This window comes from Schistocerca serialis, chromosome 5 (assembly GCF_023864345.2).
Source record: "Schistocerca serialis cubense isolate TAMUIC-IGC-003099 chromosome 5, iqSchSeri2.2, whole genome shotgun sequence".
Taxonomy (NCBI): Eukaryota; Metazoa; Arthropoda; class Insecta; order Orthoptera; family Acrididae; genus Schistocerca; species Schistocerca serialis.
This window is the reverse complement of record NC_064642.1, coordinates 379804531-379825430: the sequence shown is the minus strand read 5'-3', so window position 1 is coordinate 379825430 and position 20900 is coordinate 379804531. Positions and strand designations below refer to the sequence as shown.

The 20900-nt window shown below is 38.9% G+C and overlaps 1 protein-coding gene across 3 annotated transcripts in view; it reads right to left on the bottom strand.

Moving 5' to 3' along the window:
- Positions 1 to 20900, bottom strand: part of LOC126481394 (armadillo-like helical domain-containing protein 3) — a 110541-nt gene that overhangs the window by 11789 nt on the left and 77852 nt on the right. For all 3 annotated transcript variants that reach the window (XM_050105122.1, XM_050105124.1, XM_050105123.1), the window contains exons 12-13: positions 13010 to 13136; positions 2132 to 2207 (exon numbers count right to left, since the gene is read on the bottom strand). In XM_050105122.1, coding sequence (XP_049961079.1) covers positions 2132 to 2207; positions 13010 to 13136 — 203 coding nt within the window. The remainder of the gene's footprint in view (positions 1 to 2131; positions 2208 to 13009; positions 13137 to 20900) is intronic.

Below are 20900 nucleotides of genomic sequence, written 5' to 3'. Positions count from 1 at the left end.
GTCAACCCATGATGCCTCAGAACATGTCCTACCAACCGATCCCTTCTTCTAGTCAAGTTGTGCCACAAACTCCTCTCCTCTCCAATTCTATTCAATACCTCCTCATTAGTTATGTGATCTACCCATCTAATCTTCAGCATTCCTCTGTATCACCACATTCCGAAAGCTTCTATTCTCTTCCTGTCCAAACCATTATCGTCCATGTTTCAGTTCCATACATGGCTACACTCCATACAAATTCTTTCAGATACGACTTCCTGACACTTAAATCTATACTCGATGTTAACAAATTACTCTTCTTCAGAAACGCTTTCCTTGCCATTGACAGTCTACATTTTATATCCTCTCTACTTCGACCATCATCAGTTATTTTGCTCCCCAAATAGCAGAACTCCTTTACTACTTTGAGCCTCTCATTTCCTAATATAATTCCCTCAGCATCACTCGACTTAATTAAGACTACATTCCATTATCCTCATTTTGCTTTTGTTGATGTTCATCTTATATCCTCCTTTCAAGACACTGTCCATTCCGTTCAGCTGCTCCTGCAGGTCCTTTGCTGTCTCTGACAGAATTACAATGTCATCAGCGAATCCTAAAGTTTTTACTTCTTCTCCATGGATTTTAATTCCTACTCCAAAATTTTCTTTTGTTTCCTTTACTGCTTGCTCAATATAGAGATTGAATAACATCGGGGAGAGACTACAACCCTGTCTCACTCCCTTCCCAACCACTGCTTCCCTTTCATGCCCCTCCACTCTTATAACTGCCATCTGGTTTCTGTACAAATTGTAAATAGCCTTTCGCTCCCTGTATTTCACCCCTGCCACTGTCAGAATTTGAAAGAGAGTATTCCAGTAAAAATTGTCAAATGCTTTCTCTAAGTCTACAAATGCTAGAAACGTAGGCTTGCCCTTCCTTAATCTAGCTTCTAAGATAAGTCGCAAGGTCAGTATTGCCTCACATGTTCCAACATTTCTACGGAATCCAAACTGATCTTCCCCGAGGTCGGCTTCTACTAGTTTTTCCATTCGTCTGTAAATAATTCGTGTTAGTATTTTGCAGCTGTGACTTATTAAACTGATAGTTCGGTAATTTTCACATCTGTCAACACCTACTTTCTTTGGGATTGGAATTATTATATTCTTCTTGAAGTCTGAGGGAATTTCGCCTGTCTCATACATCTTGCTCACCAGATGGTAGAGTTTTGTCTGGGCTGGCTCTCCCAAGGCTATCAGTAGTTCTAATGGAATGTTGTCTACTCCCGGGGCATTGTTTTGACTTAGGTCTTTCAGTGCTCTGTCAAACTCTTCACGCAGTATCATATCTTCATTTACAACCTCTTCCATTTCCATAATATTGTCGTCAAGTACATCACCCTTGTATAGATAGACTCTCTATATACTCCTTACTCCTTTCTGCTTTCCCTTCTTTGCTTAGAACTGGGTTTCCATCTGAGCTCTTGACATTCATACAAGTGATTCTCTTTTGTCCAAAGGTCTTAATTTTCTTGCAGGCAGTATCTATTTTACCCCTAGAGATATATGACTCTACATCCTTACATTTGTCATCTAGCCATCCCTGCTTAGCCATTTTGCACTTCCTGTTGATCTCATTTTTGAGACATTTATATTCCTTTTTGCCAGCTTCATTTCCTGCATTTTTATATTTTCCCCTTTCATCAATTAAATTCAAAGTATCTTCTGTTACCCAAGGATTTCTACTAGCCCTAATCTTTTTACCTACTTGATCCTCTGCTGCCTTCACTATCTCATCTCTCACAGCTACCCATTCTTCTTCTACTGTATTTCTTTCCCCCATTCTTGTCAGTCGTTCCCTAATGCTCTCCCTGAAACTCTCTGCAACCTCTGGTTCTGTCAGTTTATCCAGGTCCTATCTCCTTAAATTCCCACCTTTTTTGCAGTTTCTTCAGTTTTAATCTACAGTTCATGAGAAGAAAGTACAAGAAGAAGTCGATGGGGGAAAAGAAAACTATTTGCTACAAAGAGTTATTTCTGACACATTCTGTGCTTGAATGAAAGAGGAAGGAAGTCTTCATAACTGTGCTCAGTATCTTCTATTACATACTGTACAAAGTTTTTAAAATTAAGTTGTAAACCAATATCCTTACCTAACATTTATTAAACTATTTTTCAGTTTCAGAGCGTAATCCTTGTACTCTCCATCCATAGTTAAATACCTCAGAGCTACAAACAAAACAGAGCAAATTAATTACATCAAAATTATATTCACTTATATATTTAAAAATAAATTCAGCAATGAAAGTATTCATAAATAGGTACTAGAAAATAAACTGATTTCAAATTATACAGTTTATTGTAGAAATTTAACTGCGATGGCCACATTGATGATTCTTTGCCATATTCAGAAGTGTGGCTAACAAAACTACAAACATGCATACAAATCATGTGAAGGCCCCACTGGTAAATGCCAAATAATGTTAAAGGGTGGAAAAAAGGTTGGCAAAATTAATTTGGCAGCTCGAAGATTTGACTTTCATATAAAAAAGGTCTGTACATGGTACACGTTTTCTGATGGGTCTAATCTCAATTGCTGAAAGCAACTGTGTAGTTCTCAAACACTAAGTCACGAAAAATGGAAAAAAAGTAAACTGTCTTCATGAATTTTCTCTCTTAAGTATTCATGAAAACATACGAGATTCATGCAACACACAAAGAGGGAAGAGTTTATGAACATACCACTTCCTTTGTTAATGATTATACACTGCCCAGTCACATTAATGTGACCAACTGCCAAAAGCATGAATAACAACATTTGAAGTGCAGACCACTGTGAGATGTGCAGGAGGAAAATCAATGAGGTTCTGGGAGGTACCAATTGGGATGAGGAGCCATGACAACCCTAGCATCATCGTTAGCTGCGCCAGGGTTCTCCATTGAGGATCCGTGATGCGAAAGCATGATCAAGGTGGTCCCTTGGATTCTTGAATGGGTTTAAATCCAGGAAGTTTGGTGGTAGTGAAGTACAGTAAACTCATCCTGGTGCTCTTCGAACCACTCACATACGCTGCAAGCTGTGTGCCACGTAACATTGTTCTGCTGGTAGATGCCATCATGTCAAGAAAAAAGTTCACTGCACGTAGGGGTGGATGTGGTCCCCAAGGATAAATGCAGTCTTCTGTTGATCCATTGTGCCTTCCAGAATGACAAGATCACATAGAGAATGGTACAATAACATTCCCCAGATCATATCGCTCTCTCCTCTTGCATGGATCCTTCTAGCAATTGTTACAGGGTGTTTGGTTTCAGACATCCGATGTCATAATGCCACTGGCCATCTGTCCGATGGAGCATAACACTTTATTCATCTGAGAAGGCCACCTGTCACCACTCAGTGGACGCCCCGTTGTGGTATTGGAATTCAAATTTCAACCTTCATTGCCAATGCGCAGCAGTCAGCATGGGTGCGTGAACCTGGCACCTGCTGCAGGAGCCCGTACAATGCAACGTTCGTTGAACTGTCACTAAGGAGATACTGTTGGCAGCCGTTTGGTGCTTCTGGGCAGTCAGTTGCTCGATGGTAGCCAGTACACATCTTCGCAGCCCTCGTTCACCTCTGCCATCTACTGCCTATGGTGTACCTCGTCACGGTTCTGAATAGCCATGCACATTATTCCACGGTGGCATGTGAACAGTTTACAAACTTGGCTCCTCTGGAAACGATCGTGCACTTTTCAAAGTAAGATCATCCCTTGTGTTACGACAATGACTGTATGGTGTTCCGCTCCCTCCCCCTGACACACTTTATATACCCTCCATTGCTAATGGTATCTGTGAATCACAGTTACTTCAAGCTGATGTCGAATGTAGATGGTGGTCACATTAATGTGGCTGGACAGTGTATTAAGGAATTCAATAAGCAACAAGACAAGTATTGGAGACAATTGTTGTTGTTGTTGTTGTGTTCAATTCGAAAACTGGTTTGAAGCAGCTCTCCAAACTACTCTATCTTATGCAAAGCTCTTCACTTGCCAAATAACTAATGCAATTTACATCTATTTGAACCAACTTAATACATTATCTCCATAAATTTAACCTCTACACACACCCCCTCCCCCCCCCCCCCCCCTTGTTCCCCACATTGCCACTAACCACTACCAAACTGATGATTCTTCAATATCCTAGGATGCAGACTAACAATCAACCACTTCCCTTAGTAAAGTTGTGCCATAATTTTTTTCGCCAATTTGATTCAGTTCCTCCTCATTAGTTACACAATCTACACATGTAATCTTCAGTATTCTGCTGTAGTGCCACATTTCATAAGTTTCTGTTCTCTTATTGTCTGAACTCCTTATTACCCACATTTTACATCCATACAAGATAACATTCTGCATAGATTCCTTGAGAAAAGACTTCCAAACATTCAAATTCTTTTTCAGAAACACTTGTCTTGCTATTAACCATTTGCATTTTATATCCTCTCTACTTTGGCCATTATCAGTAAGTTATTTTGCGGCAAAAATAGCAAAACTCACCTACAACTTTAGCGTCTCATTTCCCAGCCTAATTCTCTCGGCGTCATTCGATTTTATTCAACTACATTCCATTACCTTTGTTTTACTTTTGTTGATGTTCATAAAGTAGAATCTTTTCCAGACAGTATCCATTCTATTCAACTGTTCTTCCAAGTCCTTTGCTGTCTCTGACAGAATTACACTGTCATCAGCCAACAGCAAAGTTTTAATTTCTTCTGCATGAACTTGAATTCCATCTCTAAATTTCTACTTGGTTTCCTTTACTGCTTGCTCAATGACTGCTCCCTTTCATATCACTCACTCACATAATTGCAGTCCGGTTTCTGTATCACCTCTAAATAACCTTTCGCTCCCTGTATTTTACCCCTCAAACCTTCAGAATTTCACAGTGTATTCCATTCAATATTGTCAAAAGCTTTTTCTCAATCTTCTGATGCCACAAACATAGGGTTGCCTTTCTGGAACATATCTCCTAAGAGAAGTTGTAGGGTCGAATATTGCCTGGTGTATTCCTTCATATCTCTGGAAAGAAAACTGATTTTTGAGAAAGTCAGCTTCTAACAATTTTTCTATACTTCTGTAAATAATTTGTATCACTATTTTGCAACCATAAGTTATTAAACTGACAGTTTGTTAGGATTCACCCTCATCAGCACATGCCTTTTTTGGAATTATTATATTCTTCTTGAATTCTGAGTGTATTTCACCTGTCTCAGATATCTTCATACCAGATGGACCAGTTTTGTCGTGGCCTGCTCTCCCAAGGGTTTCTGAGGGAATGAGTCTACCCCATTGGCCTTATTTTGATTTCACACTTTCACTGTTCTGCCCAATTCTTCTCACAGTATCTTATCTCTATTTACTTTCTCTTTCCTTGCTACAAATTAATTTTTCTGGTGTAGCCATTCACTACATTCCTTCCACCTTCCAGATTTTCCTTCCTTGCTTAGAACTGACTTTATAATCATACAGGTGATTCTCTCTTATCCAAAAGTCTCTTTAATTTTCATATAGGTGACATATTTTGTGTCAGCCTCATTTTTAAAATCTGTATCCCCCTTAACTTGCTTCATTTTTTGTATTTTCTAGTTTCCTTTAGACACTTATACAATGAAACCACTATTTACTGGACAACAGTATAACTCATTCACATAACACATGGAACTGTTCACTGCTACTCTAGAACTCATCCAAATTTGATCATTACTTTGTGAATTGATCTAATTACATGAGTAGACAGATGTGGCTGGATTTTCACAATTATAAGTACTTTCAGTAATGATTCCAACTGCAGATGAAAGACTGTTCTAAATAGTTCTGGGGATTAAGGTTAGACAGTAACTTACAACTGAGGGAGAAAAAAACAGTACAAGAAAGTTAAATAATAAAGATTTTGTTTATTTGAGTCATGTAGTTTGAAATCCCCATATCAGAGTACCTCAGCACACCACCAAAGTAGCCTAAACAAATGATGATCTGGAATATCATGCAGTAATTTGTTTTCTGTATTTGAAGGGGAACAACGCTCCTCGAATCCATGCTGGAATGACAACAATGTATCATCATATGACACAGTGGTTAGGTGGTACAGACTCTTCCAGGGTTGCAAAACCAGTCTGACTGACAAACAATGAAGTGGCAGACCATCTCCCTATGAAGAAACTGGAATCACACCAAAACTAGAAGCTCTGGTGCGCAAAGAATGACATATTATGAGGTGATAGTGCAAAAAGCAAAAATCAGTCAAGGACCCTGCACAAAATTTGCAAAAGTTGCCACCTGTAGGGTCTCATGACTAAAACATTGCAGTTGTATCACGCAAATACAGAATAATTCATTAGCTGCCTAATCAAAAAGGATATGTACCATTGTTCACTATGACCCCCTAGACAAATCAACAAAGCAAGAGATGGAAATACATGGATTTGCCATCGACAGAAAAGAAAAAGACCCAACCATCATCAGGCAACATGATGCTAAGTATTTCTTGGAACCACCATTGTATGGTATTAACACATTTGTTTGTTAAGTGTCACAGGAAGCTGTTCAAGGGGATGTGTCTGATGCGCAACAATGCACCAACTCGATCTACGTGGGACACAGTCACATATGCTACTACTTTGGGGTACCTAATTTTGCCTCATACCTTCTGTTTTCTTGACATGGCACAAAGTGACTATTTCTTCCTTCCTCAGATGAAGAAACCGTTGCTTGGTAGGCGTTTCCAGAATGATGACAAAGTGATTTTCAAGGTCTCTACAGATAAATCACTTGTTGGGAAATATGCATTGCATTAAAGGATGACAGTGTGGAGAAGGATTAATAACACTACGAAGTTTCATAATTGTATCTTAATTTTTCTGAGGTTGTAATTAATATGTGCAAGTGACCATCCAGCCGCCATGCGTTGTTGCCATTTTTCGGGGTGCACTGAGCCTCATGATGCCAATTGAGGAGCTATTCGACTGAATAGTAGCTGCTTCAGTCAAGAATACCATCATAACGACTGGGAGAGTGGTGTGCTGACCCCACGCCCCTCCTATCCGCATCCTCCTCGAGGACTTTTTTTTTTTTATTGTGTACAACAATGGATAAAGCAAACAGGATTCAATTAATGGCTTCAGAAAACTTAGTTGATAGGAACTGTCATCTGGTGTTGTCACTTGAGTTAGTACAGTGGTGCTATATGCTCAGTTCTTTGGCTGGCTCGGCCAGACTTCTTTAGTTTAAGCACGTTATTTTATATGTAGGTGTTTTTTGACTGGCTACTGTTCACCTAAAGAAAGTTTGGGTTTTGTTCTTTCCATTAAAGTGTTATTCTATGTAAGCAACATTGTGTTCAGGTTTTTAGGAAGTTCGTAATTTATAAATAAAAAAAAAATTCTTTTTGAAAAAGTCTTCATTGATTGTTCAACTCTGTTAGCCTCGTTCATGTCATTGTCCTAACACTTGGTTGTTATGCATGTAAACTGTTCCTTGCAGAACCTACTGTCCTTGCATGGGGGCAAGATATTGTATTATTGTACCTTCTTTACTCTTGTGGATAACATTCATCCTGAGTCTTGCAATTATTAAACCTGACTAGGCTCTCAATGATGAATGCCATCCATTTTTCAGTATTATATAATCCTTAGTACTACTGCCACCAACGTACATTTCGTGTTGGGACCATAAAGATAATATACAAGAAATTAGGGCTCATATGGAGGCATAGAGCCAGTCCATTTTCCCTCTTGCATCTATGAGTGGAACAGGAAAGGAAACGAATAGTCATGGTGCAAGGTACCCTCCGCCATGCTCTGTATGATGGCTTGTGGAGTATTTATGAAGATGTATGCTTTGTTTAGGAATGTTTTAATGTTATTTGGCTTCTGTCAACTTTTTTTTTTTTCATTGTTCTCATGCACTGTACTGCACATGCACTTTGTAATGTAGCAGTGTTGTGTGTTTGTTGTAAATGCATTCACTGATGTATTTAATATTCAGTCGGTGTAGTACAACTTACACAATAAAGCTGCCTCTCCTCACCACAGTTTTTCTAATATACTGAAGTTGTTCATGTACTTAAGTGGTCACATATGGTGAAACTGCACTAACTTAGCCTCACTTTCTGACAGCAGTTCCTGTCAACTAAGTTTTACAAAACCACTAATTGAACCTTGTAAGATTTATGCATTGTTTCATATACTTTTGTTTTCTTAATACTTTTAGATTCATATTCAGGTCTTTATTTCTATTATACACTCTTTGGTCTCTATATCAGGTCATTACATTATTTCTGTGGGCACAATATTGTGCCACTGTTCATATACATTCATGCCATCTTGTGACAGGTTCTACAAGTTAAGCTTTGTAATGTTGTCTTTTTATTAGTTGAGATCTGAGGCTGACGGCTCATACATGTGACTCCATACCCTGTATGAAGACTTGTCTTTTTGCTATGTCTTCTCTTCAAGCATTTTTTGTTATGCCTTTTGTAAATTAACTAAAGTGACCTTTGTCATTCGTGCTTGAGCATGGTTTTATTTTTTTCCATGCAGATTTTCTGATGTCCAAAATGCATCAAGAAATAAGAATTTTTGAACAGCAAGTGACCAGTTATTCTAGCAACCTATTCTGCAGTGGCATAAGTTTCCTCAAAAGGGCAATAATTGGAATAAATTTATCATTTCACAAGTTAAAAAAAAAACACACACTCTGGAAATCAGGCCCCCAGGACTATGCAAACCGGACCAGTTTCCTTGTCACCCTCTGTCAATGGTATCAAATGTTCAAATGTGTGTGAAATCTTATGGGACTTAACTGCTAAGGTCATCAGTCCCTAAGCTTACACACTAATTAACCTAAATTATCCTAAGGACAAACAAACACACACACACACACACACACACACACACACACACACACCCATGCCCGAGGGAGAACTCGAACCTCCGCCGGGACCAGCCTCACAGCCCACGACTGCAGTGCCTTAGACCGCTCGGCTAATTCAGCGTGGCATCAATAATATCATTGGATGCGGTATTGAGGGACATGTGGTTAGCATACCAGTCTCCCACCCATTGTCAATTCTACAAAACCTGGGAATCACGATTTCTCAATTCAGCCACCTCCTCAAATGGCCTCATAAGGCTGAGATCATCCTGTTCCAGTCCTCCCATCAAGGAAACATCTCTGCCAGTACTGTGAATCATACCTGGTTCCTCTGCACGGTAGTCACATGCCATCTACTGATTTTGTGGTCTTCTGGACCTTACTCACTGTGTTAATGTTGTTTTTCGTAGATCATTATATGGTGAGTGGTAGAATGTACTTCAAATACTGCTATTATTTTGTTCATTCGTGTCCAAATTGTGAATGATGAACAACTGTTGGTAAACCTCTGTACGATGCTGAATTTCTCCATCCAACTGTCAAACTGGAATGCTATATCACACAGAGGGAATGGAATCCTATAACAGCAGTTTTCTTAAAAATAGTTTCACCATCAGGAGAACCATTAATGCATTCTCTCTACACGTATAATCAAGGCTCCATTATTGCTGTATTATTCCAAGCCTACTCCATTAATTTTAGAGACATTAATGGTCTGAAGATGGTCTATGTATGACTGAAACTGTTGCTCTCTCTTTTTGAGTCATCAGTCTTCCGACTGGTTTGATGTAGTCCACCACAAATTTCTATCCTAGGTCTACCTCTTCATTTCAGAGTAGCACTTGCAACCTACATCCTCAATTATTTGTTGGATGCATTCCAGTCTCTGTCTTCCTCTACAGTTTGTACCCTCTACAGCTCCCTCTAGTACCACAGAAGTTATTCCCTGATGTCTTAGCAGATGTCTCTCCTTCTCGTCAGTGTTTTTCACATATTCCTTTCCTCTCCAATTCTGTGCAGAACCTCCTCATTCCTTACCTTATCAGTCTACCTAATTTTCAACATACATCTGTAGCACCACATCTCAAATGCTTCAATTCTCTTTTGTTCCGATTTTCCCTCTGGCCATGTTTCACTACCATACAATGCTGAGCTCCAAACAAATGTTCTCAGAAATTTCTTCCTCAAATTAATACCTATTTTTGATGCTAGTAGACTTCTCTTGGTCAAGAATGTCCTTTCTATCAGTATTAATCTGCCTTTGATGTCCTCCTTGCTCATCTGTCATTGGTGATTTTGCTGCCTAAGTAGTAGGACTCCTGAACTTCATCTACTTTGAGACCATCAATCCTAATGTTAAGTTTCTCACTGTTCTCATTTCTGCTACTTCTCATTAGTTTTGCCTTTCTTCAATTTACTGTCAATCCATATTCTGTACTTCCTAGACTATTCATTCCTTTCAGCAGATCATGTAATTCTTCTTCACTTTAATTCAGGATAGCAATGTCATCAGCGAATCAGATCATTGACATCCTTTTACCTTGAATTTTGATTCACAATAGTGAACCTTTCTTTTTATTTCTATCATTGCTTCTTGAAGTATAGATTGAACAGTAGTGACAAAGGACTACATCCCTGCCTTACACCCTTTTTAATCTGAGCACTTCATTCTTGATCTTTCACTCTTATTATTTCCTCTTGATTTTGTACAGCACATTACCCGTCTCTCCCCTACTTTCTCAGAATTTCAAACATCTTGCACCATTTAGCACTGTCAAATGCTTCTTCCAGATCAACATATCCTATGATCATGTCTTGATTTTTCTTTAGCCTTTCTTCCATTACCAACCACAGCATCAGAACTGCCTTCTCGTGCCTTTACCTTTCCTAAGGCCAAACTGATCATCATCTAACACATCCTCAATTTTCTTTTCCATTCTTCTGTATATTTTTCTTGTCAGCAACTTGGATGCATGACCTGTTATGCTGATTGTACGACAATTCTCACTTTTGTCAGCTCTTGCAGTCTTCGGAATTGTGTGGATGACATTTTTCCGAAACTCAAATGGTATATCACCAGACCCATACATTCTACACAACAACAAGAATAGTCGTTTTGTTGCCACTTCCCCCATTGATTTTAAAAATTCTGATGGAATTTTATCCACCCCTTCTGCCTTATTTGATGTTAAGTCTCCACAAAGCTCTTTTAAATTATGAGTCTAATTCTGGATCCCCGATCTCTTCTATATCTACTCCTGTCTCTTCTTCTATCTCATCAGACAAATCTTTCCCCTCACAGAAGCCTTCAGTGCACTCATTCTGTCTATCCGCTCTCTCCTCTACATTTAACAGCAGAGTTGCCACTCTTGCTTTTAATTTCAGCAAAGGTAGTTTTCACTTTCCTTTATGCCAAATCCAGCCTTTCAATAATCATTGCTTTTTTGGTTTCTTCACATTTTTCATGTGTCCATTTCAGCTTAGCTTCTCTCAACTTCCTATTTATTTTGTACCTAAGTGATTTGTATTTCTGTATTCCTGAATTTCCGTTCACATTTTTGTACTTTCTTCTTTCATCAATCAACTGAAGTATTTCTTCTGTTACCCATGGTTTCTTTGCAGTTACCTTCTTTGTACCTATATTTTCCTTTCCAACTTCTGTGAGTTCCATTTTTAGAGGTATCCATTCCTCTTCAATTGTACTGCCTACTGTGCTATTTCGTATTGCAGTACCTATAGCCTTAGACGACTTCAAGTGTATATTTCCACATCCCACTGAATAATCTTCTAAACTTTAGCCTACTATTCATCACTACTACACTGTGATTTGAGTGCTCCTTACAAATCAGTATCTGATTTTGGAATCACTGTCTGACCATGATGTAATCTAAATGAAATCTTCCAGTTATCTCCTGGCTTTTTCCTAGTATACCCCCTCCTCCTCTGATTCTTGAACAGGGTATTCTCTATTATGAGCTGTAATTTATTACAGAACTCAATTAGCCTTTCTCATCTCTTGTTCCTAGTACCAAGTCCATATTCTCCTGTAACCCTTTCTACTACTCCTTCCCCTACAACCACACTCCAGTCCCCCATGACTACAGTATTAGATTTTCATCTCCCTCTAGTTACTGAATTACCTGTTCAATATACTTTTTCTGCCTCTTCATCCTCAGTTTGTGATGTCGACATGTATACCTGAACTATTGTTGCAGGTGTTGCCTTGCTATCGATTCTGATGAGAATAGCCCTGCATTTCTATTCATAACAGATCCCACTCCCGTTATACCATTTTCTGCTGCTGTTGATATCATCCTATACTCCTTGTCTTATTTTCATTTCACTTCACTTCACTGACCCCCACTATATACACAATGAGCCTTTGCATTTCCCTTTTCAGATTTTCTAGCTTCCGACATTCCATGCCCCAACTTGTAGAACATTATTTGTTGGTTATTCAGTCTTTTTCTCATGGTCACCTCCCACTTGACAGTCCTCTCCTGGAGATCCAAATGGCGGACTATTCCGGAATATTTTGCCAATGGAGAGATCATCATGAAACTTTTTCAATTACAGGTCACATTTCATCCGGATACACAATGTGTGTCTTTAATGCAGTGGTTTCCATTGCCTTCTGCATCCTCATGCCGAATATCATAGCTGATTTGTCTGCTTTTAGGGGCAGCTTCCCACCCCATGGGCAAGAGAATGCCCTGAACCTCTGACCGCACCTCCACCCCTCTGACAAGGCAGTACACAGAATGAGGGTGACTTCTTACATCGGAAGCCTTTAGCCACCAATGATGATTTTCATTCAAAATTTAAGTGGTGGTGGAGGTTGGACCCAGGAGGACATTTTGATTACTAATCAAAGACACTACCCCCACACCACGGTTACTGTACCATGTAAACAGACATCATTTGCAATCTGGACTGACTAGTTTTTGCTACAGTTCATACAATCTGCTGGTGGGAGAGAAAATTATTTCTTGTAGCTAGTTTTTACACATGAATAGAAAGCCTCAAAGCACTAGCAACCAATTATTCGTAGTACATATGTACACCTGAACTACTTAACATAGCTTATAATTCTGTACAAAAAAACAGAATACTCACACATAGAATGAAGATTTTCAAACACTTGTTGCATTCTAATGAGTTCATAATATAGTTCATCGTAGCTGCCAGGGGAGGGTAAGAAAGTGTCTCCATATGTTATAAACAAATTAAATATATTCAGCACCTGGAAGGAAACAACAATCATGAACAAAATATAATATGTATTTCTTCCTAAACAAATTGCTATTTTTATTACATAATAGGGGAAATAATGGTAAATTACAGTACAGTAAATAAAACTTTCATAACCCTCTTAATGTCCTCAATAACACGACCAGTGAAATTCTCATGGCTCTAGAAAAGTATAGTAAGGGAGCACCAGATAAATATAATATATCTCTCCCCCCCCCCCCCCCCCCTCCAATCGAAGTAGAAGAGATTTGAAAGTTTCAACACTTCACGTAAAATTTTCTACTGAATTCAAATATTGTGTCAGATTTGTTGTAAACACATTGTAAAGGGTCACATGGGCATTCAATATAGAAATATTACTTTCCTTTAAAAGACCACAACTTAAATTACAAATTCCTGTGTACTGACTGTAGTCAAGATGGCTGACATGCGAAGTTGAAGCTAGTGTGGTTAGTGCATAATTTGAACATTATATTTTCATTACATTGGTAAGATACAGTTCAATACTCATAATGCAGCAAGATTAATTTACTGTTGTTTGTTTTATAGGAGAAGTAAACCCCTGTTGTAAAAAATTAACTTAGGTGCACAAGTATGGTAAGCAGACCCGTAGATGGCAAAAGTTACCAACTACGCAGCATTTGTACTTTTCTGTGGAGTGCCATAAGACTATCCATTCACCTGATGTGATAAACATTGTGGTTACCACATTCACTGATGTACAAAAAGAACTGTTGCTTTGGTGAACACGAATTGAGCAACATGATGATATAAGTAAACAGAGTATCTGGATCAGTATGAAAGTTGTGCTCATGAGTGTTGTTATGATCCATTTAAAAGACACACAAAAACAATAAAGCATTATTTTGTGAGTTGCTTCACTTGATTTCACTAATCAGTTCTGTGAGAGATTGTATGTTATTCCAACCGTCATTCAATGGCACAAGTTGTGTTCAACCTGCTTTGAGCGTGCCTTAAGTGAAATTTTAAGTGTAGATCAAAAGGAGAGAAACTAAGACAGCAGTGAAAAAAACAGAGAAGTACAGCCTACCACTGATGAAGACTGTGCGGAAGTGGAAGCAGCAGAAAATACAGAAGAACGGGATAAACTTGATAGAAATTAACTGGTATATGATTCACCAATGAAAAAACAGAAACAAGTTCTCTAGTTCCAAACCAAAAAATGTTATAGCAAACATAAAATAAAATACAGCGAACCAATATATCCTAAAAAAGAGGCTTGTATGCTTCATGTTCCAGGAGAAAAATTATGTGAAGACAGTACTTCCCATCTTGAAGCACAGCTAGTAAACATGAGGAAAAACAAACAGCTAATCGCTTATATAGACTAGTAGGTGGGAAAAGATTTGTATTCTTACTTTTGTTCTTCCATTACGGACAAGAGAAAAATGGTGTTTTACAAAGAATGGTGCACGAAGTTAGTGAGATTTCTAATATGAAAGGAATCTGTTCATTGTCTGGGCCTACACAATGCTGGAAGCTACCTAATGAAACAACATTATGTGTCAGGAATTTTTATGCAGATGATGAGCACTGTCATCTTATGTCTGGTACAAAAAATTACATTAGCATAAAAAAGAATGTTCATATTCCATAAAGTTTTGGGACTGAAGCTGGATAACGCTGACTTCCTGTCATGATATTTTCGCTGACAACCACTCAGCCATTTTTAGGAAGGCTGTCTGCCATTTCTGGATGTCTTGATCAGATGCAAAGTGGATGGGTCATTGGGGCATTTCATCTACTGCACGCAAGCCCACACAGACAGTCTTGTGTTTGCAAACATCTAGCTGCCACCACCTATCACAAACTATAAGCATCCTTCAAACGTTGGTGAACTGGGTACATGTTGAGTCTGATGGAGACGGGCTTGTATGAGAGCTGGAACATCTACAGTCAGTTTTCAAAGATAATGCATATTATCCACATAAAATCAGCAAAACTTTAAGGACCAGGGTGTTCCTCCTGTACGACGACACTATTTTCTCAAAATCAGGCAGGATCGAAAACATTATGTCAAAGTAACATTTCACCCCCCTACAGAGATTAGCGCTCTTCTTGGTTAGGAGGCAAAGGAGTATCTGGGATTGTGGAAGACTGTAATCTACAGAATACCTTGCCAGCATGGCAAAGCCTACATTGGTCGGACAATGCACACAGTTCGTGAAAGATCCATTGAACAAGATCGTCACACTCACCTTTCGCAGCCCAATAAGTCAACCAAAGCAGAACTGTATTTCCACAGGACATTCCATGGATTGTTCTACCATGGATATCTTTGCTTCTACAAGATCCTTCTGAGTTTCACTTATTAAGGAACTGGTGGAAATATGTTTAGTGCAAGATCTTATTGATTGTGATGGTGGCTTTCAACTGGGCAAGTCGTAGGACCTGGTGATTTCTTTGATTTCTTCAGAAAGAAAATATTTTATGACCAATGACATGTACAGTGAGATTTAATTTTATTATTTTGACATTTGAATCCTAACTCTGTGAGTGCGCATTCCAACAGAGCGCACACATGTAGTATCCCATTATGCATGCACCTGCGCACCACAGATGGAACAGTATTTGAAGAGAGCACGTAAATCAACCAAGGTCACTCATGCAGTGGCTGGCTGCCTTTGTGCATGCGTCTTCGTGCCTATTTATGGTATAAAGGTAGTGATGTGAACTAACAACCTCTAGTGCAAAACACCCACATGAAGATGGTTGAACAGTTGTCAGCTGAAATATTGTGCCAGGAAGTCGATGTTGTCTGGCTGCAATCCCGAAAATTCATGGACTACTCTTTATGCCGGGAAAATTTCAAGAATCACACAACACTGTTCATCCTCAGAAACATTTAATATTTCATAATTTAGAAGAGTTGTGTGCAGATATATAAGAAAATTTATCCTAACATTAAACTTGGATTTTCAAAATTTTGTCAAATTTTGTATCATAAATGGTGTGTACTTGTTGGTTCAACAGGAATGCATGCTGTGTATGCACCATACACCAGAATGATGTCACTTTTACAGGACCTAAATTTAAATATGAAAGATGATGCACAGATAAAATTGTTTGTAGCACGAAAAAAATTAACAATTTACATTGAAATTAAATTTGAACTTGAAGAATATGACAAAATAAATTTCCACGAGTGGGTTTCAGTCAAAGGAACTCGATTACTGATATGTTGTTGTTGTTGTGGTCTTCAGTCTTGAGACTGGTTTGATGCAGCTCTCCATGCTACTCTATCCTGTGCAAGCTTTTTCATCTCCCAGTACCTACTGCAACCTACATCCTTCTGAATCTGCTTAGTGTATTCATCTCTTGGTCTCCCTCTACGATTTTTACCCTCCACGCTGCCCTCCAATACTAAATTGGTGATCCCTTGATGCCTCAGAACATGTCCTACCAACCGATCCCTTCTTCTGGTCAAGTTGTGCCACAAACTTCTCTTCTCCCCAATCCTATTCAATACTTCCTCATTAGTTATGTGATCTACCCATCTAATCTTCAGCATTCTTCTGTAGCACCACATTTCGAAAGCTTCTATTCTCTTCTTGTCCAAACTAGTTATCGTCCATGTTTCACTTCCATACATGGCTACACTCCATACGAATACTTTCAGAAATGACTTCCTGACACTTAAATCAATACTGGATGTTAACAAATTTCTCTTCTTCAGAAACGCTTTCCTTGCCATTGCCAGCCTACATTTTATATCCTCTCTACTTCGACCATCATCAGTTATTTTGCTCCCCAAATAGCAAAACTCCTTTACTACTTTAAGTGTCTCATTTCCTAATCTAATTCCCTCAGCATCACCCGACTTAATTAGACTACATTCCATTATCCTTGTTTTGCTTTTGTTGATGTTCATCTTATATCCTCCTTTCAAGACACTGTCCATTCCATTCAACTGCTCTTCCAAGTCCTTTGCTGTCTCTGACAGAATTACAATGTCATCGGCGAACCTCAAAGTTTTTATTTCTTCTCCATGAATTTTAATACCTATTCCGAATTTTTCTTTTGTTTCCTTTACTGCTTGCTCAATATACAGATTGAACAACATCGGGGAGAGGCTACAACCCTGTCTTACTCCCTTCCCAACCACTGCTTCCCTTTCATGTCCCTCGACTCTTATAACTGCCATCTGGTTTCTGTACAAATTGTAAATAGCCTTTCGCTCCCTGTATTTTACCCCTGCCACCTTTAGAATTTGAAAGAGAGTATTCCAGTAAACATTGTCAAAAGCTTTCTCTAAGTCTACAAATGCTAGAAACGTAGGTTTGCCTTTCCTTAATCTTTCTTCTAAGATAAGTCGTAAGGTCAGTATTGCCTCACGTGTTCCAGTGTTTCTACGGAATCCAAACTGATCTTCCCCGAGGTTGGCTTCTACTAGTTTTTCCATTCGTCTGTAAAGAATTCGTGTTAGTATTTTGCAGCTGTGACTTATTAAGCTGATAGTTCGGTAATTTTCACATCTGTCAACACCTGCTTTCTTTGGGATTGGAATTATTATATTCTTCTTGAAGTCTGAGGGTATTTCGCCTGTTTCATACATCTTGCTCACCAGATGGTAGAGTTTTGTCAGGACTGGCTCTCCCAAGGCCGTCAATAGTTCCAATGGAATATTGTCTACTCCGGGGGCCTTGTTTCGACTCAGGTCTTTCAGTGCTCTGTCAAACTCTTCACGCAGTATCATATCTCCCATTTCATCTTCATCTACATCCTCTTCCATTTCCATAATATTGTCTTCAAGTACATCGCCCTTGTATAGACCCTCTATATACTCCTTCCACCTTTCTGCTTTGCCTTCTTTGCTTAGAACTGGGTTTCCATCTGAGCTCTTGATATTCATACAAGTCGTTCTCTTATCTCCAAAGGTCTCTTTAATTTTCCTGTAGGCGGTATCTATCTTACCCCCAGTGAGATAGGCCTCTACATCCTTACATTTGTCCTCTAGCCATCCCTGCTTAGCCATTTTGCACTTCCTGTCGATCTCATTTTTGAGACGTTTGTATTCCTTTTTGCCTGTTTCACTTACTGCATTTTTATATTTTCTCCTTTCATCAATTAAATTCAATATTTCTTCTGTTACCCAAGGATTTCTACTAGCCCTCGTCTTTTTACCTACTTGATCCTCTGCTGCCTTCACTACTTCATCCCTCAAAGCTACCCATTCTTCTTCTACTGTATTTATTTCCCCCATTCCTGTCAATTGCCCCCTTATGCTCTCCCTGAATCTCTGTACAACCTCTGGTTCTTTTAGTTTATCCAGGTCCCATCTCCTTAAATTCCCACCTTTTTGCAGTTTCTTCAGTTTTAATCTACAGGTCATAACCAATAGATTGTGGTCAGAGTCCACATCTGCCCCTGGAAATGTCTTACAATTTAAAACCTGGTTCCTAAATCTCTGTCTTACCATTATATAATCTATCTGATACCTTTTAGTATCTCCAGGGTTCTTCCATGTATACAACCTTCTTTCATGATTCTTAAACCAAGTGTTAGCTATGATTATGTTGTGCTCTGTGCAAAATTCTACCAGGCGGCTTCCTCTTTCATTTCTGTCCCCCAATCCATATTCACCTACTATGTTTCCTTCTCTCCCTTTTCCTACACTCGAATTCCAGTCACCCATGACTATTAAATTTTCGTCTCCCTTCACAATCTGAATAATTTCTTTTATTTCATCATACATTTCTTCAATTTCTTCGTCATCTGCAGAGCTAGTTGGCATATAAACTTGTACTACTGTAGTAGGTGTGGGCTTCGTATCTATCTTGGCCACAATAATGCGTTCACTATGCTGTTTGTAGTAGCTTACCCGCATTCCTATTTTCCTATTCATTATTAAACCTACTCCTGCATTACCCCTATTTGATTTTGTGTTTATAACCCTGTAGTCACCTGACCAGAAGTCTTGTTCCTCCTGCCACCGAACTTCACTAATTCCCACTATATCTAACTTCAACCTATCCATTTCCCTTTTTAAATTTTCTAACCTACCTGCCCGATTAAGGGATCTGACATTCCACGCTCCGATCCGTAGAACGCCAGTTTTCTTTCTCCTGATAACGACATCCTCTTGAGTAGTCCCCGCCCGGAGATCCGAATGGGGGACTATTTTACCTCCGGAATATTTTACCCAAGAGGACGCCATCATCATGTAATCATACAGTAAAGCTGCATGCCCTCGGGAAAAATTACGGCTGTAGTTTCCCCTTGCTTTCAGCCGTTCACAGTACCAGCACAGCAAGGCCGTTTTGGTTATTGTTACAAGGCCAGATCAGTCAATCATCCAGACTGTTGCCCTTGCAACTACTGAAAAGGCTGCTGCCCCTCTTCAGGAACCACATGTTTGTCTGGCCTCTCAACAGATACCCCTCCGTTGTGGTTGCACCTACGGTACGGCTATCTGTATCGCTGAGGCACGCAAGCCTCCCCACCAACGGCAAGGTCCATGGTTCATGGGGGGGGATTACTGATATAACCCGACCATTTAATGAATTTACAGGTCTGTTAGTAAGTAAACTAGAAACTCTAGTTCCACATTGTCATATAGCAAAACATCAAGTTGCATATTTGAAAGCGAGAAAAAAATAATATAAATGAAAATGAGGCATTAGTATTAATGGATTTTGCTGAAAATTATGGTTTTTTGCTACAACATGCAACACAAACCTACCATTGGTCTTCCATGTCATATGCTATACTTCATACTCTACAAGACATTTTTCTGAAATCCTGATATTGAAGAACTATGACATTTATCATTATGTTCTAGTTACAATGATTTAAGTCATGACATTGCTTTTGTCTAAAATATTCAGTCAGAGTCAATTACGCATTGCTGTCCTACGGTTAATAAAACAGAGTATTTTACAGATGTGTGCAGTGCTCAATACAAAAAGTGCAAAAGTTTTTCTGAATTTGTGCCATCACAAGGTTGATTTTGGAATCATTGTCACATGGTATTTCTTTCTAACAAGCCATAGAAAATCACCCTGTAATAGTATTGGGAGCAGTGTGAAATGGATGGTGACAGGGACTGTACAAAAGGAGCAAATTTCTCATGCTAAGAAATGAGTTTAGTGGAGGAAAATTTTCTAAACTCCCATTTTTTTATATAGAAGACACAAATAAATTCTACAAGAAGTAATCTGTGAGAGTGATTTACAAAATCAAAAACTGTGGTTGGTTTCAGAAGTTTCCACCAGTCCTTTATCAACAAATACTCTGTGCGCAAAAAAAGTTAGCAGTGACAATAACTACACTTTGCAATTTAATTTTTCTGGTGTGCAAACTCCTATTGCTGACTCCTCGAAAGTAAACTGTTCTGTTGGTGTATCGGTCTTACTGAAATTATAAATTTAAGTCAGGGAGATGCCAGAATTCGATTTAGGCATCCACCAGGTCCATCAGTATATTTTTGCAGGGCAAATAGGGTTGATATTTGTCGGATCCCATTTCAAAGTTTATTACGTACCATACAACAACCAACAATGACATGCAGGCAACATAAAATCTCAGTGGAATTCCTATGACACAGCTCAAGCAGTGGCTGCAGAATCTGAGGTGTATGTTGCATGGTTGGGTATAGTTACAGCAACTTAACAACTACCATAAGAATGGGCTGCCTCCCTCTCCTTGGTGCATCACCGAAGTCACCTGTATCTTTAAATTTCTTGATCATATTCTTTGGCTCATTTATTGAGACGGGGCTCTTTGCAGCTGTTTG